This window comes from Misgurnus anguillicaudatus, chromosome 19, assembly GCF_027580225.2.
Source record: "Misgurnus anguillicaudatus chromosome 19, ASM2758022v2, whole genome shotgun sequence".
NCBI lineage: Eukaryota > Metazoa > Chordata > Actinopteri > Cypriniformes > Cobitidae > Misgurnus > Misgurnus anguillicaudatus.
In genome coordinates this window covers 25,520,055-25,546,350 of record NC_073355.2, presented here as the reverse complement: position 1 = coordinate 25,546,350, position 26,296 = coordinate 25,520,055, and the positions used below count along the sequence as shown (strand labels likewise).

General features: G+C 40.6%; 1 protein-coding gene across 3 annotated transcripts; it reads left to right on the top strand.

The window, feature by feature from the left end:
- The first annotated feature begins 1,202 nt into the window (after positions 1 to 1,202).
- Positions 1,203 to 26,262, top strand: setd1a (SET domain containing 1A, histone lysine methyltransferase). 3 transcript variants are annotated; one of them, XM_055193826.2, is made up of 21 exons: positions 1,203 to 1,353; positions 2,303 to 2,447; positions 2,570 to 2,668; positions 2,777 to 3,047; positions 3,898 to 4,022; positions 5,513 to 5,763; positions 5,848 to 7,537; positions 10,948 to 11,943; positions 12,077 to 12,247; positions 12,389 to 12,476; positions 12,614 to 12,777; positions 14,416 to 14,455; positions 15,129 to 15,330; positions 15,414 to 15,466; positions 15,554 to 16,881; positions 18,855 to 19,251; positions 20,736 to 20,914; positions 21,092 to 21,202; positions 21,560 to 21,679; positions 21,898 to 22,035; positions 24,342 to 26,262. In XM_055193826.2, exons 2-21 carry the CDS (start codon positions 2,310 to 2,312, stop codon positions 24,513 to 24,515), a joined length of 6,735 nt encoding a protein of 2,244 aa, XP_055049801.2. In that variant the 5' UTR covers positions 1,203 to 1,353; positions 2,303 to 2,309; the 3' UTR covers positions 24,516 to 26,262. The 3 variants fall into 3 exon arrangements, with proteins under 3 accessions (XP_055049801.2, XP_055049799.2, XP_055049800.2); XM_055193824.2 differs by having other exon boundaries at positions 15,551 to 16,881; XM_055193825.2 differs by lacking the exon at positions 1,203 to 1,353 and adding an exon at positions 1,362 to 1,633 and having other exon boundaries at positions 15,551 to 16,881.
- Positions 26,263 to 26,296: the final 34 nt, after the last annotated feature.

Sequence of the window (26,296 nt, the reverse complement as noted above, 5' to 3'; positions counted from 1 at the left end):
GGGTGAGATCTAAGAAAAGGTACTCAACAATCAAGTCCATAAAACACTCATGATGAGACTTGAAAACGCCTGAATCTCCCTGCTGAAAGAAAAACAAAACCATTACAGAAATTCCTAATTGTTTCCACTAAAATACCAATAGGAATCATTAGCTTTTACCATCAAAACCACTACAAAATTCCTTTTTGTATTGTGTTTTGGGACATATTCCATATGCCAATTAATGGCCCCACCAATAGAACCCAACACATACCAGTAGAGACGAACAGAGACCCATAGAGACCATTATAGTTTCCAATACAACCAATAAAATTCCCATTAAAACCAATGAATCCAATAGAATTTCTATGATGGTGTCTATTGGTTTTTTAGCAGGGAGATTTTTCCAATTTTAATAACAGTTAATGTAGCAATGTAGCACCACCTGCTGTTCACCGAAGTGTAGCGTATTTTATTTGCTGGATAAAAATATATAAAATCATGCAATATGATATACACATGTCAAATTCATGCACAGTTTAGAATTTGAGATCTCGCGTGCTTTATTAACCGAGTTTATCTATCCGCCTTTTGAAACATACGATTATATAGCTTAGACAACATTCAAAAAATATATTCCTGATATAATAATGACATGTATATACATTTTGCTTTCAATTTGCCGATCAAATCGTTAGTTTGAGTAGCTGTAAGGTGTCACTTTTTCATTTATCCTCTAAACTTTTCTTCTAAACTTGTTAAATCTATTTACTTACGTAGGTTTTCTATTTGCTTAATATTTTTGTATGTACTTTTAGGCGTTTTAATAAACGCTATAAATCGTGAATTATTTATTTAAAAAAAAACATGTACACTTTTTTCTTGTCATTAGGCTTTTTTTATTTGCCATAATACAACAGTACAATGAGAAACATTGCAATTAAACAAAAATTGTATAGTTATTACACAATCAACTAGCCAGCGTTAAAATAAATAAATAAATAATTAATAAAAAAATTTGAGAAAATTGTGTCATTTAACTAGCAATGTCATATTTGCTTGTAAGTACACGCAGCTACAACATGGCTTTGTGACTCAAATGACGCAAATTGAAATGAAACGCAGATTCGCCAAAAAAACGTATAGATTACAGCGTTCGAAAAGATATGTTGAAGTCTGTGAAGACAATTAAACGCATAAAATAGATTAATGTCAAAGTACATTAACATTTTGATATTTATTATTTTTTTAAATCGTAATTTCATGTAACGCAATTTAATAAATGCAAAAAGTCATGAATTGTGTGGAAAATGCTAGCGCCAATGCAACGAATGTTGTTTCTAGTGACTGATGGCGTACAGGCGAGGCTCACAGGTTAGTTACGCGATGGCCGCTCACTGTATTATGTTTTTATGTTATGGATATTGCGCTTTCTTGTGGAAAATAAAGGCGTATGATGCCTCGATGTTGCATCGGAATACAAGCGACGCTGTCTTAGACCAGTTTTAGGGCGCACACACAAAAACGGAGCTAGATTTTAAGTGAGGATTCTCTGTTTTTAACCGTACGTTACAGGCCTAGCTGTAGCGAGCTAGCAGCCGTCCGCTGTGTCTGTCGAAGCGGGCAAACCTCCTCAAGACGCGCGCTCCGTTATGTGAGTCTTTTGGGACATTATTGAAGAGTACTTGGTTTTAGTCGCTCAAATTTGTGTGAATCGGTTTGTTGGAAGTAACTGGATTATATGCTGTACGTTGCTGTCACATCTTTTTGAAGTTAGTGTTTAGCTAGCTCACGCTGTAAGAAGCTAGTAGCTTCAATGTTTATTATGTTAGCTTGTTGTTATGCTACTAGTCAATATGTCAGGTAATAGATTTCTGTTTATACCGCGGTTTTGTTTGCGTATTCCTTCGTAAAAGTATGTAACGTTAGTGAGCTGTGTTTTAGTTCTTGATGTATTGTATGTGAGTAACTATTTTAGGAGAATGTGGCATCTTTACCCAACTTTAATTTAAGGGGCGTTAGATCATCATGTCAAATGGTTGACAGTAAAATATTATCAGCATTTTAACGAAGAGATGGCACATATGAAAACCGCTCTAATTTTGTGTGTGGTTTTTAAATAATTTAACTTTTAAGGTGGGACCTTATAACACCCCTATTCTTAAATGTTTGTGTTTTAATTCAAAAGTTGTCAAACTGAAGTGTTCTGCAGAAACTGCTTATAGCTATTTAGTGAATGCAATGAGCCATCAATTAAAACTACTAATACACTGAGTCCTGTGAACATTTGCTTATCAATTCAGTCTCCTCTATCTCTCTGCAGTTATAGCATGGATCCGGACAGTGGGGTGGACACTCAGCGAACTTTCAGTCTACAGTGGAAAAGCTATAAACTAGTACAAGACCCTGCTCTCCGAAGGGTTACTCAAAAGATTTACAGATACGATGGGATTCATTTTAATATACAGGTATGTACATTTTATGGATCTCTAAAAAAATCATACTGGGCCACTTGTCTTATGTTAACTTTGTATATTATTCATTTATAGATTTGATTTTTAATTGCATTGTTTGTTCTGTTCCTTATTAGGATTCAGGATTCCCAGCTGTGGGGGATTTGCGTGATCCAAGACCCCGCAGAATCTGGTCCAGACACACAGAGCTGTCACTACCAGTACCCAAATTTAAGGTATTTTTGTCTCTTCTGTCGATTGTATTTATTTTACAGCTTTAGTAGTTTCTCTGTGTTTGTGTTCCACTTATTTAATCTGTTCCTTGGTTTTCTTCTTGCCTATAGCTGGATGAGTATTATGTAGGCCCTATTCCGCTTAAGGAAGTGACGTTCGCAAGGCTAAATGATAACATCAAAGAGCCGTTCCTGGCAGAGATGTGTGCCAAGTTTGGTGAGGTTGAGGAAATGGAGATTTTGTTTCATCCCAAGACAAGAAAGCACTTGGGCTTGGCCCGTGTCCTCTTCACTAGCACTAGAGGGGCCAAAGATACAGTCAAGCATCTGCACAATACATCTGTCATGGGCAACATTGTCCATGTCCAGCTGGATATAAAAGGTACATTTCTTTGTAATCTAATAAACAAATGAGGAGCTCAGAGACAAAAACCTCTTATACCTTGTTCACACTGTCAGTCCAGATCCGATTTTGGTGCGTATCCGATTGGAATCACATCATATTTAGAATGTGTGAACGGCCAAAAACCACATGAAATCGATTTTTCTAATCCGTTTTAGGCTGCATCCAGAGGTGGTTTGAAATCCTTTTCAAATCGCATTTCTGGAAATCCAATTCAGTCTTACCACTCTGATCGCATTTGTGTAGCTTTTCGGTTACTTCATGCTGTGGTGTCACGTAAAACGTAAACACGTCAGATGTTAAGGCAGATTGTCATGCCAGCGCGCTGTCATTCATTGCCAGATAATCAGGAAAACAGTAGAACGCTACAGGACGCACAGATCGGATCTGAAAAGTTTTGATACACAATATGGACTGTGAGTTGGTCAAATCAAATATGCTCTAAAATCGGATTTGGACTGACTGTGTGAACAAGGTATAAGTGTATCTTGACATGTTTGTATTTGTAAAAGAGCATTTTTTCATCGTTCTGCCAAAACATGGATTTTCTCAATAGCCTGAGTGCGGGATTATGCAAATTTGAAAGTATTTGTCAAATGTACAATATGTGCTAAGAGCATTCGGTCAATATCCTTATCTCATTTTTGGTATTTAGTGGTTTTTGCATCTGAGCGTCTTCAAATGTTTTTGAAAATATTCAAAGTACTATAATATTGGATTTTGTATTTCTATTCCTTTATTATTTTTAATTTGTGTAAGGAAAAGCTGTTTTTTAAAGATGCACAGGTCAAATATTGCATAATATTTCTATACATGTGTTTTCATTCAGGCCAACAGCGGATGAAATACTATGACCTCATAGTTAGTGGATCATACACCCCTCAGACTGTGCCACTTGGAGGCAAAGCTCTCACAGAGAAGTTTCAGCCCCCTGCCCCAGCCCAGCCCGACACGGTGAGTACACAAACAAACCTAAAGAATCCTTTGCTTTAGTATAAATGATGCCCCTGTGTGGTGCCCCCTGGCCAAAATACCTGTACCCTTGCAGAAAGAGACATTTTTACAAGCTTTTTAATGCTGAGTAGTTCATACTGTAAGTTACAGTTACTCATAAACTCAAAACACATTGGTTTTATAATGACAATGGGTGGAATAGTCGAGACAAGAAGCTTTATTCCCAACTATATAGTAGTGCAGTACAAGTAAAATGAGACAACGTTGGTACTACATATAGACACTGAACTACATAAAACATTACAGAGCTAAAAGTAGTTTAACCTTGCCACATAAAGTGCATTTGTGCAACCTAGTGCAAACAGTGGCAGACAAAAGACACTACGCAATACGCTACAGGACAGAAACATAAAATAGTGCTGACCAGTATACAGTCTGAAATATGAAATGTTTGACCTCAAGTTTTTCTCATAGAATTACACAATTAAGATTTTCAGCTGTAGTGACAAAACCAATTTGTGTTTGTAGATGAAAGGAGTAAATGCTTTTCTAATGGCTGTTTAGAGAGTTTTTATGTTATGTTCAGTAACCACGTTATATGTTCCCACACATATCTATTGATATTTTCGATTGCTTTAAATAATGACAGTTTTGAAGCCAACGTCTGGTTCAAATAGTAGGAATTTTTTGGATATACTACTTTTCTAATCACATTTGATCTTGATCTTTACTTTCAGGAAATAGATTGTATTGTGCTTAGGGATGCATAGCAATTAATCTATTGCGGAATAAAAGTTTTTGTTTACATCATATATGTGTGTGAACTGTGTATAATAACTTTGTATAAATAAATGCACACACATGCATGTATATATTTAAGAAATGTTGTGTATATGAAGATTTTCGTTGCAAAACGAGATAAATCCATTTTTTAACATTTTTGTCAAAACATGTTTATTATTATGTTATTGTGTTATTATTTTGTTTTATGGTGCTACTAAGCTGTATTTTTTAAGTTATGAAGGTTTAAATCAAAACAAACCAACTGCAATTTAATTTATATTAATTGGAATGCACAACCAAAAAACGAGATTTCTGAACAATTAAAAAAACAGATTCTTCATATACATTTATATATTTATGTATATTTATTTATTTTTTAAAGTTATACATGCATGTGTGCATATTTATTTATTTATATATAAATATATATATATATATATATATAAATACTTAGTATATATATTTTTTAAAGATATACATGCAATACATAATTATTATACACAGTTAACACCCATATATGATGTAAACAAAAACTTTTATTTTGCTATAGATTAATCGCCATTAATCGTTATATGCTGTTTTTTAAAGCATATGCAATATTGTATCACAAGAATGAGTGGACTTCAGGTCAGGTTTTTTCTATTCTCTGGGCTTGGTTTATTCTTTATTAAGATATCTAATGGCTGTTATTTTTTTCTATCGTTTAGTCGTCTGATATTCGGCGGAGGCTCTCGACAGACCAGATGATAGCACCTGCTGCTGCCCCTCTCAACCCTGGAAGCACCACCCCCTGTTCTGTGGACACTGGGTTTGGGGACCAGCGTGTAGACACTCCTCCATCCTCACTAGGAGGACCTTTTACCCCTGGTTCCTCTGCTTCTTCACAAGGTGGAGGCACTCCTTACACCCCTCGCACTGGAACCCCTTTCTCCCAGGATTCAGGCTTCTCTGTGGGGAGGTTGGTTTCAGAATATATATCAATTAAATTTTAATTAGGAATTTTGTGTTTCAAAAAATAATTTTCTATTGTCTGTCTTCTTAGGAACAGTGGTTTTAACAGTGCTCCACTCAGCAGCAGCTATCCTCCACAGGATATGCTTCCATCCTCCTCCTGCTCTTCTTCAGCTGTTTCCTCCTCATCTGGATTCAAACCCCCACGATACCATGACGACCCACACGCTCCACCTCCACAGGAACCCTCCATGTACCACAGAGGTCGGCCAGGCTATCCTCCATCGGCACCTTTCCGACCTAATGAACCTCCTTATCCCTATCCCAGTGTTGGAGGGTCAGGGATACATATGCCGTTACATCCCCCTATGCCACCTCCAGGATCACAGTATGAGCAGCTGCCTCTTTCTGAAAGAGAGCGAGAGAGAGACAGAGAACGGGGACACCGGGAAAGAGACAGGGATAGGGACCGAGATTCAGGTGGTCGATATGGAGGTGGAATAAGCTCCCGTCGTTCATCTTACCACTACCAACAGGATACAAACTCTTCCTCCTCCAAATCATACCATTCGCATCATTCTGACCGTCGGGAAGACAGGGATGGCAGACCGTACAGACGGGACAGTTCAGGCTCTCGCTCGGGAGACCACGGGAGACATCGAAACCACCATCACAACCACCACAGCAGCGGAAGGCGCAAGAGCAGCAGAGACCGGGACTGGGAGAGAGACCGGGAAGGAGACTACCCCAACAACTCTGACCCACGTTATGGAGGTCACTCAAATTCCAGCCACCACTCATCCAACAGTCTTTCTCCCCCCTCTGCCACCTCATCATATGGAGGATACCCATCATCAAAAGACCTGTCGCCTTACGATGCACCCTCCTCCTCACGGCTGGAGCCTTCACCAGCCTTCCGTCCCCAGCAGGGTGTAGGTGAGAGAGGCTTTGGTATGGGAGGGAGTATGGACAATGATTATCGGACACAATCTCACCACACGCCCCTGGCTCCTCCGCCTCCACCTCCTCCTCTTCCGCCAGCCTCCGTCATCGCAGCCGCCGTGGCTGAAACGCTCGGGTCTCTGGATTTCGGCCAGGAGAGCCCCGTCCGAGACGAACAGTGGACCAAACCTAAACGCCATCCAAGTACACCGCCCCGTCCCCCTCGTACACCTCCAACTTCCTCCCCTCCCCACGCCTCTATCCCATCATCTTCCACTTCACCTTCCTCCACCTCCCTGCCTCACCACCTTCCCTCCTCAACAGCATCTCTTTCTCCACCTCCTCCACAGCGTGATTCCTCCCCAGAGCCAGACTCCACCAATGAGAGCCTACCGTTCATGCACCACAGCAGCAGTTTGGACTCGCGTATTGAAATGTTGCTAAAGGATCAAAAGTCCAAGTTTTCTTTTCTGGCCTCAGATGATGAGGATGACGAGGAGGATAGAGACAGAGGAAAAGTAGATGGGAATACAACGGGAAGGGAAAACAAACTGAGAGCAGAGGATGGAGAAAGGCCTAGCCACAAAAAACAAAGAGCGACAGAGGGAGAGCTACAGAGAAGAAGAGGAGAGCGAGAGAAAGATGGACGCCGAGGCAGGGATAAAAGGCAAGGTGGTGGAGGCAGGAAAACGCCTCCAGAGGTCGTCGCCTCCACTCCTTCCACCCACGGATTAGTATCTGATTCTCTTCAGGGCCAAATGCCTCCCTCTGAAGAGGACCACACTTCTGACCCACACAGGGCTCCACGCACCCCACCAACCTACAATGGAGAGGCTCAGGTGAGCACTTTGATTATTTTGATATTACACATGTTAAGGCTAATTCACACCGACCCAACAAACTCATTGGCAAAAATCCAACAAATGGCAACAAAATCATTCATTTCCAATTAGAATGTTGGGGTTGGTTGAAATTCGTTGGATAAGTGTGAACTTGCAGTAAGGAAGTTGGAATTGACCACAAAATCAGTGAAAAAACTTTTAAAACAAATTGTGTCACCTTGGTCACGTACATAAACGTGAGATGTGCAGTAGGGTGGTCTTTATTTTTCAACTTTTAAAAGTTCATACTCTCACCCCACCAATTAGGGCTGCACGATAAATCCCATGTGTTTGTCACACGCATCTCGTCAGTAATGCCGGTTCCTTGATTAGTATTAAATCGCTGCACAGAGCCGTATTTCACTGACAATCGGGGCAATTTTGCATTAATTATCGGGGACGTATCGCCTGCGATATGAATGCGATATGGCCCAGCTTGTCAGGGAACTACGGCTCTGTGCAGTTAATGAGTACGTTTAAATGCACAGAATAAGCGGATAACTATCAAAAATCTGCTTATTATAATAAACTGTTTTCATGCGTTTACATGCAAATCAATAAACCCCCTATGCAGACAACTGCGTTTACATGGGACTTGGAGATTTGTCAGGTTTCTCGCAGGCAGTGACGTCATCGCATATAGTACATAATAGTTGATCAAAAAGCCGGCAGCATATCTGTCTTAAGCTATATTGTTTTATCTCTTTTCGTGTCTCCAGAACCTGTAAATATAACATCAGTTTTATTTTCGCAGTTTCTCTGCCAACTGCTTTAGTAGAGCAGAGACTTTAATGCGTTACTTTGCGCTTACTTCCGCGTCTGACGTTTATCTTTCACACGCGGAGACATGCGCACATGGACAAAACCATGAGAAAGCCGGTTAAGGTGTTTAAATGCCACGCGAAATCGTGGTAATGAGCAAAAAACTACCTCTGCCGACCGGTTTTTGCTTACCCCGTTTATGGGCTTTCCACGATTAAAGAAAACCATTTTATGCGTTTACATGACCCCACGTCATATCAGTTTATTAAGCATAATCGGCGTAAGACGTAAATGCACTCACCGTTGCGCCATCTAAAAACAGCTGTTGGCGATTTAATACTAATCAAGGAACCGTCATTACTGATGTGATGCACGTGGTATCGCATGCGATTTATCATGCAGCCCTACCACCAATGTTTAAATAATTAAATAAAAAATGTGGCAATTTTTTTCACTATTAATTAATATTTAGCGGTTGCTCAAGTCCTTTGAAGTTTAAAGTAATAATGTGTAATAATCAAATATTTGAGCCTTATATATATACAACCGAAGCAAAGGCTGAGTGAAATCCTTGGTGTTTCAAGTCGGTTGTTAGAGCAAATTCAGTACTGTTCGATCTTACAGAAATTATTCCAAATGTTATACCCTAACCCCAAGCTAAGTTTAAAGTTTGAGGACCTGATATAAAGTTGTTTCATCATGTAAACGGACTCGAAACACCAAGTGAAAGCCCGGAGCGAAGGAAATAACATAGACTACATAACAGACTGCACAGTCGGCATATGAATATCTTCTTTTGACATGTTTTTGTAAAGAAAGACAACTGTATTTAGCCTACCTGCTCTGGTAAAAGCCTGTTCTTTATTGCTACAATATGCTGGCTGCGGAGAAAGCTCTGCTCCATGGTTATTCGGTAAGGACAACAGACAGATCAAACAAGAATATTTCAATTTTACATTATTTTACAAAATAACGTTAAGCTGACTTGATACCTTATTGCTGACTGTGCAAAGTTACGAGCTTAATTTAACAACACTTCGCAAAGACTGAGCTATTTCTACTGTTTGCTGTTAAACAGTTATCTGCAGTTATCTGGTTAATTTTCCACAGAGCACCGCATATAATAAATGTTCTCCGTTTTGTTTGTTCTCAGTGTCTGTTTTGTTTGTCTCAGTGTCTGTTTTGTTTAGCTCTGTATTAGCAAAATAAAGTAGGGTTGTCAGGAAGCGAACACATTTTTCATGATGCACTGATGCGGTGGGGCAGCATGTTTAAATAACCAGTGGACAAAATACTTAAATTAGTCTGCGATCTAAACTGCCAAAACAATCAGAAATACATACAAGTTAATTTTCATGTATATTTTACAATAAAAGGCCGTAAAGGTGAAGCGAAAAGCATTAAATGAGCAGTAGCCTTAACCCTGTGAAGGCGCATTTAAAACAAACAAACATTCGAATAGCATTTTTTCTTTTCAAATTATTTTTGCAGATCGAATATTCGACTATTCGTGCACATCCCTAGTTAGTGTCGCTGGTCTCACCGGATGTCTCCAAGCTTCCATTGAAATAAATAAGATTGTGTCACTCTGTCGTTGCTAGTCCATGGGTGTGTGCACGCAGCATTAGACAAATGCATTGTAATAACAATGCATTTATTTATTTGGCAGGTGCATTGATACAGTACTTTTTAGGACTGTGCAAAACTGGGCATTTACTACACAGAGCCGTATTTTACAGAGAAGCTAGGCAAAATCGCGTTCATAATCGAGGAAAATCGACACCCGATAATCTATGCAATTTTGCCGCTCCATCTGAAAGCAGGTGATGGCGATTTACTACTAATCAAGGAACCGGCTTTACTAATAAAACACGCGTGAGAATCACAGCCGATTTTTATTGCACAGCCCTAGTACTTTTGCAATAATGCATATTTATATCAGAAAAGACTCAGTAAACTTGATTTCAGTTAAAAAGTCCTCCACAGTGTGTGATGGTAGTCTTGTCTGGTGAGAAGTAGTCCTACACAATCTGCTGCAAGCATTAATACTACTGACTTCACTCTTATGAAATGTCTAATTTTTCTGCCAAAATGGTTCAAAGTCCTGCCCTACATTTTTTTTCTGAAAATATTCTGTTTCACGTGGCAAAAAAATCACGCTTTCTCTTAATCTTTGTTATAGTATTGTTTTTCATGTTTAAAATCCTATTATTGTTTCTTGCTTAGGTGTTGGTAACACTTTTTAACACATTAATTTGATAATCCATATTAGATCTACTAACTATAAATAACTTTGCCACTGCTTATCAACTGCCAGTCATTACAGTATTAGTTGACTGTCTGCTTATTATCCTTCAACAATCCCAGACATTCTGCTGACTATTAGTATAATTTCAACTTGGTCTACTAACAAAAAACCCTTCCCTAACCCTAACAGTCTAATTTACTAACTGACTAGTTGACACAAAGTTGAAAATAAACAGTTAGTTGACATATAGCTCCAAAGCTAGTTATGTAGTATTTGTAAAGTGGATTATTGAAATGAAGTGAAATATGGTACTTTTAGTCACTATGTTTAATGAAGTTTTCACACCCTTTCTTCTCAGCCATCTCCTCGCTCTTCTGGGGAGGACATGGAAATATCAGATGAAGATGACAACACCATCAACACAGCAACACCCCATCCCGCTGCCTCCTCTTCTTCATCGCCAGCCACCTCCTCACAATCTGCTCTCCCCTCCCAAACTCCAGACCCCTCTGCCAGTCCTCCCCCCGACACCAGCCAGCATTTCAACACCACTATGCCACCTCCACCCATCCCATCTTACCCTCCTCACCTCCCTCCTCCACCTCCGCCCGGCTTCTCTCTGCAGCCTCCTCCACCCCCTGGCATACCCCCTCCGCTTGCTCACATGGAGCTGCACCCCGAGTACCCTCCTCCCCTGCCACACCACATGTACGACTACGCCAGCTCCATGGAGCTCATGAGCCAGTACAGCGGAGGAGCACCCATGTCATTCCAGATGCAGACGCACATGCTCAGTCGCCTCCACCAGATGCGACTGGCTTCCTCCAACAGCACTACCGCACCCCCTGCAGAAGTCCCGCCCACCTCTGAATATCCTCCCTCGTATCTCCTTCATTCTATACCCCCTCCCCACCATCCGCACCACCCATACATGGACCAAGATGGGACTGTGGCCACCCACTATGACCAGGACCACCGCTACATCCCTCCTCACTTACCGTACGCCTACCCGGACCCCCATGCCGCTCAGCTTCCTCATCCTCACCATCACGTCATCCCGCCCCCTCACAGCCCCTGGCCTCAGCACCTACTGCCTCAGCAGTACCCGTCCCACTACCCTCCACCCGCCTTTGGCACGGTCCCTGGTGTAGACGGAGAGCTGTATGGAGCAGCAGGTGACCAGATGGCCATTATGGGGCACAATCCCTGTGAGGCCGTAGTTCAGCAGGTACTGGCAGCTTTGATAGAGGAAATGAAGAACATCATGCAGAGGGACCTTAATCGCAAGATGGTGGAGAACGTCGCCTTCGGCACTTTTGATGAGTGGTGGGACCGCAAGGAAAGGAAAGCTAAGGTAGAATTGAATTTAAATTTGGAAGGTGTATTTTATGTACAGCACAGTTTGAATAAACTTATATTTAAAATGGTTATAGTTTTAGTCCTTTATGAACAAGGGGTTAGTAATTTCCTTCGCTATTTTTCAACAGCCATTCCAGACAGGTATGCGGGGAGTGACGGTTGTGCGAGAAGAGGAAAAGAAAGAAGAGAAGACAAGCAACAAACCTCGAGAGCCGCTTATGTCTCTGGTTGACTGGGCTAAGAGTGGAGGCATGGAGGGTTTTGCCTTGCGGGGAGCATTGCGCTTGCCTTCTTTTAAGGTGCTTGACTTAATTTCCCACCTCCTAAGCATTTATAGATCATGGATTCCTTTAAAACAGCAACGCTGTTAGTCTTTTTGTTATTATTTGCTTATATAAGCACATGCAAAGAAGCTAATACTAATAGAGCGTGCAATACAGGTGAAAAGGAAGGAGCCTCAGGAGCTTGTAGAGGGTGGAGAGCTGAAGAGAGCTAGACCTTCTACTCCACCTGATGAAGAAGATGAGGGTATGGCCCATATGTAGTGCTTTATAACCAGATTAATAACATGCGTTTGCAGAAGCTCCCTTTCTAGTTTACATAATTGTACTTTTATAACCTCTCAATATATTCTCATCCTGTCCGTTTACTCTTCTTTCCTTCAGACTCGTATCAGGGGAAACCTGCAGACACTTCTGCTGGGAGAACCGAAGAGAGGCGCACCGCAGATAGAGGAGCAGCACGGAGAAGGAGGAGAGCCAAAGCACGCAAACCTTATGACTTGGACAGCGAGGGAGAAGAAACGTCAGACGGCTCCTCCTCTGAGAAGGTTTGTTTTTGTGGCTACGGCTGTGTTTGCATATCTATTTATGTAGTCTGATTGTTACTAATTAAAATATTTATATTACCTTTTCAGTTCTGCTTGTGATTAGGGCGTCAGTGAATTAAATATGCTATGCAGGCTAGTAGTTCTTGAGGTTTTTAGATGTAGTCAATGTGACCATTGCTAGTCTTTATTTTTTGTTTCGTACTCTTGAATGTCTAAATATGGAAATGTAAAATGTTATTTCTGCTAGGTGTCATTTCGTTAAATAATGGCTAGGTGGCAGCATTCCTCAAGTTCTTTTGGGCGTTATCAGTTATGGGGTCTCAGAGTTCTTAACAGATGGTTTTAGGCAAGGGTGTAACTTTGATTTGAGAAGTGGGGGGGGCACAACGTGGGGGAAAATGTTTTAGACTTAAATCCCATTCCCTGCATTTACATACGTTTAGGGATTATGGTGACACAAAATACAGGAAATAATAAAGTTAATAATAATGATACATTCTGCCAATAAGAATATGCTACTAAACCATGTATAAGCTTTATTTGTAAGGTTTACTGTTTTCTACATAAATCACCCTATACATAATGTAAAGAACATTCTGTGAACATATAAACTTGATATAGTATGGTATATATTATGTATATATTAATGCTTGAAATCAAATTGTAATGCTCACAATAAGATTTGAGACTTTAGTGTAGTTTTCACAGGGGTCTCAGTGACTGTAAGCAGTGACTTTGGCATGAACGATCGATTTACTTCCCCTTTCGGTGTTTTTTGTTCGAGGCCCCCTCCCAGGATGTTCTCCTTATTTAACTCATCAGCTTGTTAGGGAAACATGTTTACCATTTTGGAAGGAGACTAATAAGTTGAATCAGGTGTTTTAAATTAGGAGACATCTAAAACTTTCTGGGAGGGGGGCCTCGAGGACCAGGATTGGGAAGCAATGTTCTATCACACAACAGCTTTTTCTCATTTAGATGCGTTTTTCCTGTGTTTCCGCTAATTTCACACATTATTCAAATTCTGCTGCTCTGTCTTTTGCCACTCAGTGGGCGTAACTGCAGTCACTTTCGCCGAAGGTGATGTCACGTGCATACCCTCTATTATTATTTTTATTATTATTAACATTATTATTAACAACATTATTATTGTTATTATTCATAAGGTGAATAACAGATTTCACAAATTGTATTCTTTGAAATGGTGAACTGGAGAAACGGAGAAAACAGCTAAACTCTTAAATGATTCTTCACACTGTTTTTTATCAACGAGATTCTACAATGAAGATTGCAACTATAGCAGATTACAGAATAAATTTACATTGATTTCTTAAAACTGTTGCAAGGTGAGAAGCTTTAATATACATTACTGGACTAGGCACAGTCAATGGCTGGGGACTTTAAAAGTTATGGCCGCTAGAATCGTCCTAAGCATCCTCCCTTATGGCGCCCCATAAGGATGCTTATGTGTGGTTAAAAAATTAAAAACAAACGACTTTGAAAGTGTGGGGACACGATCAGGATTTTAAAAAGTGGGTAGGACTTGTCCCCCTGTCCCCAGTGGAAATTACGCCCATGGTTTTAGGCATGTTATTGTCATTATTGTAACTGTTGTTAATTGTTTTCCTTTATGGTCAGGAGGAGGATGAAGACAGTGACAAAGTGGATGAGTCAGAAGGTAATATGTCTTCTGTTTTTCTTTCGAGCTGTATTAAACATATGCACATGCTTTAGAAATATATCCAAAGACACATAAAGTAGTTTGGCCCATTGCCACAATTGGTCAATGGCGCCACAATCCTGAGGAGGGCAAGCCTCTCTTATAAACACACAAGTGCACATGGGAGCTGTATTTCTTCTGGATTAAAGCACATTATACTTAAAGATAAAACAGAAGCGAAAATGCAACAATATTTTCTCTGTTTTCTTTTTATAGTCTTTAAAACGTCTTTGGAAATTCTTACATTAGTGAAAGTGACAAGCTTGCTAAACTATTTGGACTGTTTTGCAGTCTAGAGACTGTTTATGCTAAGTGTAAACGAAACCAAACAAACCTAAAGTTTTTATCAAGAATAAAAAAGTAGAAAATACTGTTTGTACCCCAGTACAAATGCTCGCATGAATGATTTATTATAAATAAACATACTTTTATGTTTTTTGGTCATTGTTACTCCGGTTCCCAAAGGCTATTATGATGCAAATAGCAGCACTGTGTGCAGCCAGTATTGTTTGTACCTGGTGAAATAGTATCTCCTTTATTTTGAGCTTTTAAGTATTTTCCAATCATTTAATGATAATGTGTTTCTGACCTGCAGATATGAAATAAAGTTTTCTAATGCATTCTTTTTCAGATGAAGCCCTTAGTGCAGACAGTGATGATGAGAGCATTTCTTCCTCTTCCTCTGCGAGCTCATCAACATCGTCCTCTTCATCCTCTTCTTCAGATGAGGAGGATGAAGAGGAAGGTGAGCCAGCAGCGGAGAGCGAGTCAGTGGACACAATGGACGAGTCTACAATGGACAGTGTGGCTTTGGATGCAGAGAAAGATGAAAGGTATGTCTGTCTAGGTAAACTTGATATCATGAATAAAGATGGCTGGATATGTTGACAATAACTAATGTCTATGTCTCTTACAGGGACAAAGCAAGCCTTGACCAATCATCGGTGACTGCTACAGAAGTCAAGCCAGGTTTGTTAAAGAAAAGCATTTTTATCATGGAATTAGAGGAAATGCACAAGTGTGTTAACACTATTTTCTGTTTGTCACTACTAGAAGAAGAGAAAACTGCTGCAGCTGTGCCTCCATCTTCACCTTACCCCCGTCCTTCCTCTCCTATACTCCTCCTCCCGCCACTAAAGAAGCGGCGCAAGACGGTATCTTTTTCAACGGAAGAAAACGACGTCAAGCCCTCTGTTCTGTTGTCATCTGCTCCTTTGCCATCTCCCACTCCTGCCTTACAATCTCAAGCTCCAGACCTTCCAACTTCAGCTTCCCCTGGAAGCACATCCACTGTTTCACCTGCCTCCAAGCCCCTCCCAATGCTCCTCCCCTTCGCTTCCCGTCCCAGCGAGGGCAGCGCCCTTGCCTCCCCTGCTTCCCCCTCCACCATTCTCACCGTCCCACCACCTGTCCGTTCCCTGCGGCCGGATGAGCCCAAAAAGAGTCCAGGTCCTTCTGCAGCTCCACAAACTCCCCCTGCCAAAATCTCCTCCAAACGTGGGGCGGGCAGAGAATCTCCCAGAACTCCCCCTACACCTGTTTGTCTCACTGTCCAGAACCTCCCCCTGGACCATGCCTCCTTGGTCAAAATGGCCTACGAGGACCCCGTTCCTGTTCCAACCACACAAAAGGGTCGGCCACGTGGCCGTCCTCGAACTCTCAGCCAGTCAGCTTCTCACCCTGCTCTGCAAGAAGAGGAGGAAGATGAGGAGGATGAAGAGGAGTTGGAGCAGAGGCTGAAACTCAGGGAACAGCTGGGAGTATCCAGCCTGCTGCAGCTGGCCTCTGCCTCGAAACCTGACCTGTCTGTATTGGCCGATGTGGCGTTGAAGATGGACCCAGAGGCAGATATCGACTCGGAAGAGACCGAGACCTCGGATGAGGCAGAGGAGCACAAGTTAGAAGAGGAAGAAGGAGACTTCTTCTCCCCACACATACGTAAACCACTCCTGGATCCAGAGGGTCTGTTTGTTCTGCAAGAACACAACTATTCGAAAACGCCTCCCACTCCACCTTATACCTCGCCTCAAAAGAGAACGAAACAGGACTCCACTGTCCTGCTCCCTGCAGACCTCAACCAGCACGGTGTTCAGGAAGCTCCAGAGGAGGTCATTGAGGATGCTCTTGCAGGCAGGGCGGAGGCTGCAGGTCTGGGAGATATGGGTGTGCTGGGCGAAGCCAGGGATGCAGCTGGGGCGCAGACCAAGACCCTTGGCCCTCCACACAAGAGGAAAGAATCAATCAGTAGGGAGGTGGAGATTGAGGAGCGAGGCAAAGGCAAGAGCAAAAAGAGGAGTAGAAAGGACAAAGAGAATGAGGAACTGCATGCCAACAAAAAACAAAAAGAGAAACAGGTCAAGAAACAGAGGAAACGGAAGTTAGAGGTTTGTGGTCCTTTTTGGTCTTCATTTAAAAAAACCCAATGCCTGGTAATCTTTAGTCAATGCCCTGTGACGTGGTTTTAGTTTGTCGTTTTGCCATGTATGGTGGTAGTAGACATAATGTTCACACCCCCGTTTCACAGAATAACCTGAAGGGGCTGGTTACACTTGGTATTAAGACGCATTTCGGTTCAAGTGGACGACGCTAATGACAGGTGTAAATGAGGTTTTGAGCTCGTCCACTTTCGACCACATTTAAAAGTAGTCGAAAACACGTTTGACCGGATTGCTTTTGTGGTGTAGATGCGCATGTGGTCAGAAGTGTTCCTGCAGCCACAAAAGACCGCCTACTCTACGCCTATTTTTAGCGGGGGAAATAAGTATTGAACACGTCAACATTTTTTCAGTACATATATTTCCATTGAGGTTTTTCACACTCATCAATTTACTAACCCAGCTGATAATTATTCTTACAGATAGCAAAATATAGTTACTTCCTAAATACTTTTCAGCTGGTTCTTTGCCTTGGTGACTAGCTTTTTTTCTTAACGTGTTCAGTACTTTTTTCCTGTGTCATTCTACTTTATTGCATTTAACTTTATTTATGGACTTTAACGTTGTGATTTCTTTATATTTGTTAGCTTCTTGAGTTAATACTGATGTTGACGCGTTCAATACTTATTATCCCCACTGTATGTAATGGACTTTGTTTCGAGCACAATGTTTTACATTGTTTCTGACTTCTACGCGAACACACAGTGGTATAGTGCTATCTTTATGCGGCTTTCACATAGGATGCGGTGTGCGCTTCCCTCGCTGCTGGGTTTAGCGCAGCCAAGCAATTTGCGCTCTGCTGGCCAGATCAAAGTATGTGGGGTTTTCAATAAATTACTACAGTGTTTATATTTGGGTTAAATAGTGGATGAGGAATACAGAGACTGATGTTGCCCGTCTCAATTTCATGTAACTTTAAGCTGCCTACCTACAACAAGCTACTTGACTTAAAACACACCTGACATGCCAACTTGAATTGCTACGTGTTACCATGACACTGCTTTTCTTTCCGATGTTTCTGTAGGAGCTTAAACTTGTATTATAAAGCTCTGGGAATTCTAAGTATAAGCTTTTTGTCCATTTTTCTTGTTTGTATGCCCCGTTTCTATTGGCCGCGTGGGTAATCGTCACAGAGTGCAGCGCAAAAGTTAAACTATTTTGAACCTTGACCGCGGCGTGAGTGCAAGCTGCGCACCGCTGCGTTCGCGCTTTGCTCCACACAACAAAAAACGCCCTCGCGCGGCGCAAGCCATTGAAATGAATGGGTTTCATAGTGCAGCGCGCATTGCATCCTATGCGAAAGCCACATCAGGCTTTCATTGATAAAACTATAGCAGCTGCTCTTCGTGTTTTTTTTTTTTTTGTTTCATTTTTTGGTTTCTTTTTGAGAGCATGTGAAAATTGCACAAGCTTATCTTATCAATTCCAATGACATTTCTGAGAAAGCTCTTAGATGTACATGTACAAAACATTGTGCAGCATGTTTACTAACATACTTAAGTACTCTTACATAATATTGCACAATGCACGTCAGTTTAAACCCGTAATTTCTCTAGCTCATGCTTTAATGACTTTAAATGACCAGTTGTCAACACACATGTGTTTCTTTCGTATACTTGTGATCAAGCTATAAACGGAGCCTAACTGTCAGATCAGTACCAGGATGGTCTGTAGCAGAAGGTAGCACTTTGCAGTTATTTCACCATGCTGTTTTATCCGTTTGAAATTTCCAGTTGTTGCAAAATAACTGTGTCCTAAAAACCCACTAAACTTCACAACAACCCTTCTGCAGCTTTTAACACACAATTGAGTTGTTGGGTAATACTAAAAAGTTTGCCAAGCAGTGGCAAAATATCCCTTTTTTGTCCTTGTTTTTGTGCATGCTTTCTATTTTCTACTCCTTACATTTACTCTGTGTTCAGGAGCTTGAAGAAGATGTGGATGTGGAGCAACTGGAGTCTGGTGAGCTTTCCAGTTCCAGCTCAGACTCGGGAGACTCCGACTTTGGTCCGGAGAGATCTCTGGAGTTTGAAAAGGAAGAGGTTAGAAAGAGCGAGCGGCTCTTCCTTCAGGAGGCCGGTGTGATCCCCTCAACCCAGCGGCGACCCAAACACGACCTCACGCCCACACCTGCCCCCTTGCCTCATCCCACGTACAAGAACCGCAGCGAGTTTGAGCAAATGACCATTTTGTATGACATCTGGAACACTGGCCTGGACCAGGAAGATATGAGGCTCCTGAGGGTCACCTACGAGAAACTGCTACAAGATGACCGTGGAACAGACTGGCTAAATGACACACACTGGGTTCCTCATACCAATATCCTTTCTGTTGCTTAAAAAATGAAAGTGCATGGTTTGTTGGTTTGGGTGGAGGTCGGAAGTTCAAAAGAGGGTAGTACCTTGATCATTTTTTTATAAATTTGAGAAACTATGAGGTGGTTTCCTGGACAGGGATTATTTTAAGCTACTAGGACTAGACCCTAATTTTAAACAACATGCCTTACTAAAAGCATTACTTGTTTACATTTTGCATGGTTCCCATCGGTTCTTGAAATCCTTGAAAGTTTGTGAATCTGAGGGGGGATTCAAGGCCCTGGGAAGTTTTTGAAAATATACATACAAAGAATGCAGGTCATTGAAAGTGCTTGAATCTATTTTATGCAACAAGTTTTCTGGAAAAAAATCCATATTATTCCCTGTGTAGTGTAAGATAATATCATACAAATCTAGACTTTTTAAGCACACATGCTAAACTGTTCGCTTTAAATGCTTATGTCTTTTGTATGCGAATGTTGATTCATACTAAAATGCTTTTTTGCATAGTTGTGTTTGACACATGAAAACGTCTCGGGTTACTTATGTACTGTTGTTCCCTGAGAAGGGAATGAGATGCAGCGTCTCCCTTGCCATACTTCCTGCGTCCCTGTATCGCCATCTTTGGCAATATTTTAGAAAGCGATATACTTCCTGACTTCTGTGTCACCCTGTCTTTGTTGTTAAGCCTCACCATTGGTTGAATTTTATATAAACATTGACGCACTTACGCCTGGAGGCATCCACAAAGTGTCACCGCAGTGATTCAGGGCAAGTTCCCCTCGAAAGGGAACTATAACAATGGGAACACGATGTAACCTTGCTCTTACTTGAAATGTGTCCCCACATTTAGTCCTTGAATTTTAGGGTATTGGACCTGGAAAGTCCTTGAAAGGTACTTGAATTTAAGGTTTAACTAAGGTGTGGGAACCCTGATTTTGACGTAAAACAAAGGGCACTGATGTATTTTAAGATATGTCAGGGCAAGTTGTTTTTAGTTTGGACAGCTCTTATATTTATTTTAGTCTAGGATTAGTCTAATCTCTGTCCGGCAAAGCACCCCTATATATTTAGGTTCTGCATTCGCTGTGTGCATGTCATTTTAAAAAAGCAAGGTGATTTTAAACTGAAAAGTAAATTGACTTGGACTCAATCATCAGCTTGTGTGGCCCACTTCGGTAATGATTTAAAAACAACAAAGGCCCTCTCGAGTAGTAACAAGCAAAGTATGTAACAAGTAAATACTTTACCTCAAATCATAGCTTAAGCTTATCAACTATTTCACTGAACTGAAAACAGTACTGCCAAACATCTTTGTGCACAGCGGTGATCCATGCTCGCCGTCTCCCCTCCTTTTTGGGAAACCAAAACATTTCTGTTTTTTGCAAGGTTGTTGTTCAGTTTAAATTTAGGCCAAGAGCATAACTCTGTCATTGAGTGTATATAGTGGCTTCCATTGAGTTTTGTTCCTTAACCTCTCGCCTGCACTCACCAACATCCCGAACCCTCGGCGGAAAAAGAAGGCAGCAGTTGGGCAGCTAAGAGAGCATGTTACAGGCTGTGCTCGAAGTGAAGGCTACTACGCCATCAGCCGCAAAGAAAAGGACGTCTACCTCGACCTAGACCAGCAAGTGACCGTGCTGGAAATTGGGGACTATGACACAGCCGTAGGCTCACGTTTAATTAATAAAATTTTGATGAATTAACTGGTTGTTATTATAAATACTTATAAACACTTTATTATGTACTATTTTTAAGACTTTTAGTGTTTTCGGCATGCTTTTATAGTTTGAGTCAATCGTTGGTATACATTGAACAGCTTTGTATCTCTATCTCTGCAACAGGGCTCTAACCGCCTGCTGTCTGAAAGGCGTTCGGAGCAGCGGCGACTTCTCAGTGCTATTGGCACTCCAGCAGTGATGGACTCCGACCTGTTGAAACTCAACCAGCTTAAGGTAATGATCCAGAGTTCGATGACATGACTTTGCTATCACGCTATCAGTTCTTTGATTTCAGCAACACTTCACCTTTCTACCTCGCAAGAAGAGCTTTTTCTTTAATGTTTGACACAAGTATAGTGCCTTTTATTATAAAGCTGTTATTGTAAAGCTAAATAGCCCTGTAAGCAGTTCTGGTTTGCATTTTTTGTTGCATGTTCTTTCAAGAAGCCAATGGCCACATGTACCATATTTGGAAAAGACTAACATGCGTGTATACAAGATAACTGTGCAGCCCTTCTACACAGCTTGTTCTAGTAAAGCTACAAGTAAGTAGTTTCATAAATGTTGTGGTTATATTTTATCTGCCCGCAGTTCCGTAAAAAGAAGCTGAGGTTTGGCCGCAGCCGTATTCACGAATGGGGCCTGTTTGCCATGGAGCCCATTGCTGCAGATGAGATGGTCATCGAATATGTGGGACAGAATATCAGACAGGTAATGCACACTCTATGGTTTAAGTTTCATCTTGTTAATTATTGACACAAGAAAATGTGTCGAGTTGACAGCTTAGGACTGGTCAGCTCTGCCGTGGCTATGATTTAATTCACATTTTGGAGTCGTTGAATAGCATGACTGTAGATCTGTAAAAGTACCACATCTCTCTCTTCTCACATGCTTAATGTGGTGTTAATCAATTGTGTATTTGTTGCCAGATGGTTGCTGATAATCGTGAGAAGCGCTACGCTCAGGAAGGCATCGGGAGCAGCTACTTATTCCGTGTCGACCACGACACTATCATTGACGCCACAAAATGTGGCAATTTGGCTCGATTTATTAACCACTGCTGCACATTAATTAAACTCATAGTAACACCTACATATTTATTTGTCTCTCTTCTGATATGCACATTGCTTCCACTCCCATTGAAAATGACATTTTAATAAACAGCATTACGTTAACTCATCTTTAGAGTCAACACAACATTAAACCAAGAGGCTCTGTAATGTCTTCGGCAGCGACCCAAATGGTACACTTTGTGGAGTCGCGGTTTTGTGGACTTACAATGGCCACCGTGTGCACATGTCTCTTAAAGCACACGTAACACACACTGTTTCTGCATTTCTGATATTAATCTGGAGTACCTATAGAGTAGTATTACATCCTTTATATCTCCGAAGCGTCTTTAGTTTAATCAGATTTATAAAAGAAAGATTAGCTTTACCAAATCTTTCCGATAATGTACGAAAAAATGAAAAAGGAGGAGTTACTACCGCGGGAGGAGCGAGTGCGAGTCATGCAACACTTTATACAACACTGTTTAACTTATGATTCACTACATGTTTGTGTCATTTATATAATATGCACATGCCTTTTTCCAACATAAAACAGAAGTCTTACTTACCGCATGCAACTCATGACCCGGTTGGGAAAATCCAGCGCATCAAACACACACGCAAAACTCCGCTGCTACCCCGGATAATAAACTATATCCATTGTTTCCATAAGGCTGGCTTTCTTCTCCTTACATCTAAAAACACACTTCTTCATTCGTGCCGTTGTTGAGTTTTAAAATTTAACAAAGCTATGTCGCGTGATATGATGTTTGCAAGTTCTAGCATCTCCCGCTGATTGGCGGGTGGGCGGGGTTTTCCGGGGGAAGTGCCCATATAAAGAAGTGATACGTATAGAAAACCCCTGAAACGTCAGCTGGACCTGTAATCGAAAAAAAACGTTCCAAAACTTGTGCAAACTCTGGCGAAGTGCATTCGGCACAGAAATAAACAACACGTAACACGTCCAACTGCTTTTTTGACACTTCGCCTATGACCCGCCACGAGTATTGGGGAAAGTTACTTTTAAAAGTTATGCATTAAAATATTAAGTTACTCCACAAAAAAGTAACTAATTGCGTTACTTAGTTACTTTTCATGGAAAGTAATACTTGCGTTACTTTTGCGTTACTTTTTCTTACTCGGCTGAGCCTTGATCTCTTTCAGGCCTTGCAGGTTGTTTTTTATGACTGAGATGTTCTGCATTCAGAAACTGCATATTTCCATCACAAAAATTGTCAAGCTCTGACCTGCCATCTGCGTTTCTAACTCAAACAGTTCCTGCTCAAGCCCGCACACATAGACTGCGTTTTTGTACGTGACTACGTACAGTTTAATTCAGTACATTATTATTTTTTAAATCAAATTAATTAAACTGAAAAGTAACTTGCATTACTTTTTCAAAAAATAACTCAAATATTAATGTGGATATTTATAGAGTAATGCGTTACTTTACTCCTTACTTCTGAAAAGTAATATATTACGTAATGCACGTTACTTGTAATGTGTTACCCCTAACAGTGGGGTACACACCCGTCACCAATGATATCTGTCCCGTGCACGCAGGCCCTTTTTTATAGCGAATCGTTCTGAAATTGATCTGTCATGAAAACAATGCGTTAGCGAGAACCACGAACATGCAGATAAATATCCGCATGCTTAAAAACAATTGCGACTGCGCAGAAAACTATTTACATTGTTTTACTAAAGATATTTGACTTGTGTCCAGTCAATCTGTGTAGAGAAGACTTGTTTTAATACGACCATTAGACATTCGTCTTGTTTGGTCCATGCAATAAGCTGCAAACCAAACAATAATGCCAATTTTTTATGTATAAATTTTTATGAATTACAATGTTCTGGCCCACCATCCACCACTGTTGGGGTATTTCTTTTTTTACTTGCTAACCCCTGCCGTAGGGTGTTGTCCCATTTGTAATTTTAGGCTTTAAAAGCGTTCTCATAAGCACCCGCTCGTATGCGTCCTTGATGCAAACTTTCCTGAGCTTCACAGCAGCCTTTTTTTCCACAGTCAAACGTTTTCATTGTTCAGCTGTTAGGGTGTGTTGTTTAAGAACAATGTACAGCTTTCAAAATGTTAAAGGTTGAAAAATTGTATTATGTTTCCCCATCTGTGAAAGGAAATAATGATATCATCATGCGGATCGTCGCTTACAGCAAGAGCATACAATGAGCTCATTAATTTATGTTGAGCCCATTTCCCACCGAAATATGAAGTGGAACAATGTTTCTGTTGGAGGGATGGTGTTAGATGGCATGAAGCGCATATTTGTTTTTCATTTTATTCACATTTGCTTCTCTCACAGCCCAACTGCTATGCCAAAGTGATCACCATCGAGTCCCAGAAGAAGATAGTCATATACTCCAAGCAGCCTATAGGTGTAAATGAGGAAATCACGTACGATTACAAGTTCCCCATTGAAGAGAACAAAATCCCTTGTTTGTGTGGAACGGAAAACTGCAGAGGAACCCTCAACTAAAGCAAGTGTTCAAGTCCTTTCCACTGATAAATGCCAAATTTTCTGGTCCACAAGCTGCTTTTCTCAGAGCAATGTGTGTACTTTGTAATGGGAGAAGATTCACCTTCAGTATACAGATAAGAGGGCTGATACACCATAAAAATAAACATTTGTTTAGACAAAACCTGGTCTCCCATGAAGAGATGTTTATACGTACAGTAAACGCAGCCCAACATCATCGAAATCTCAGCACTGCCAAAACATCTTGAGTTATGCATAGAAAGTAATGTTTTATTTCCCTGACCCTGCCATAATCTAATATATAACCTCCAATTGCAGCTGCGTGTGGTATTTTGTTTTGACCTTGGTCCATGTTGTGAAATAGCTGATAAGGCGTCAACCATCCACATACAAAAATATTCCTCTCTGTGCACAACAGTAGACCTTGGCAGACACCCTTAAACTCCTTTTTAGTTTTAAACCAAGCAAAACTTTTAAAAACCTATCAACATGCATTTAAGACTTTTGTAGTACTACACCCCAGTCATAAGCGAGAGTACTAATTTTAGTTATTGAAGTATATTTATTTCTGGTTCTGAGGCCTGTCAGTCCATCGAAATGTGAGTTTTCCACTCGGCGCACTGTTTGCTGCGTCGTCTTCAGATTAACCGTTTAGATTCACCCCTGCCTTTTTCAAATGAAGCCGTTTCAGCGCACACATTATCTTTGAAACTTCCTCTGAACTGAATGGAAACTGAAAAATCATAATTTAAGATGTCCCTCGTATCAACTTGCTATCAAATTGTTTAGTATCTTATGTTGTTACATTGTACATGGATATTTTATTTTATTTTTATAAACAAGTTGTTACAACTCCAGTACACTGTAACAACACTGTTATTCTAGAGGTCACTCTGTACTTTACCATATTGACTTACCATTTTAATACACAAGTATAAACGTTTCCTTAAAGATTTTAGCAATATAAAGATTACAGGTCAGCTAAGGCGGGCTTTAATTTGGGTCTTTTGGAAGGGGTTATAAAAGACTGTAATTGAAGTCAAAATAGATTTAGGTCCTTCTGCACAATATTTTTACGGACCACTGAAGGTGAGCTTAAGCGCTCTGCTTTTTGGCTTGTGTGTGTGTGTGTCTACATACACGCAGACACAAGTTCAGTGTTTTGCAACTGCTTTAGACGTGCATATCATCACATAATATCTTTTTATTCTCCCCAAAAGAATAAAGTGGAAAAGTTGACTAGAGTTGGTGATGTCTGTACATGTGTCCTTAGTTGTCTCCTCCCCATTTTTCCAGTTAATATTGGTAAAGTTTACAGACCTCGTATACATTTCCTTATCTCATTTTCCACTTTGGGCCTTGCCAGCATTCTGTTCCTTTGAGAGGAAGACTTGTAAAATATGTAGATTTTTATTGCAGTCTTTCAGTTAAAACTGATCCGCAGAAGCATAACCACAAAAAAAAAAAAACGAAAAAAGTTAAAAGAATTAAGTGTAAATATTGTAGAAGTGTTTGTTTCTCGTAGAAACACACTGGTTCTAGTCTGTAAATATGTTCATCTTTTTCCTACTTCCCATTGCAAGAAAATAATTGTACATACCTATCATTCAGTTATCTTGTATGTTTGTTTCTGTTGTTTTATTTCTTTTATTTTGGTTTAAAGTTTTAATATTATTTGCAATATTTCTCTTGTATTAATGCGTTGGACCCTTTATTAATGGTGCATTAAAATATTTTTTAAAAAATACATGTTGTTCGGGGTTTTTTTTAGGTTCGCAGTT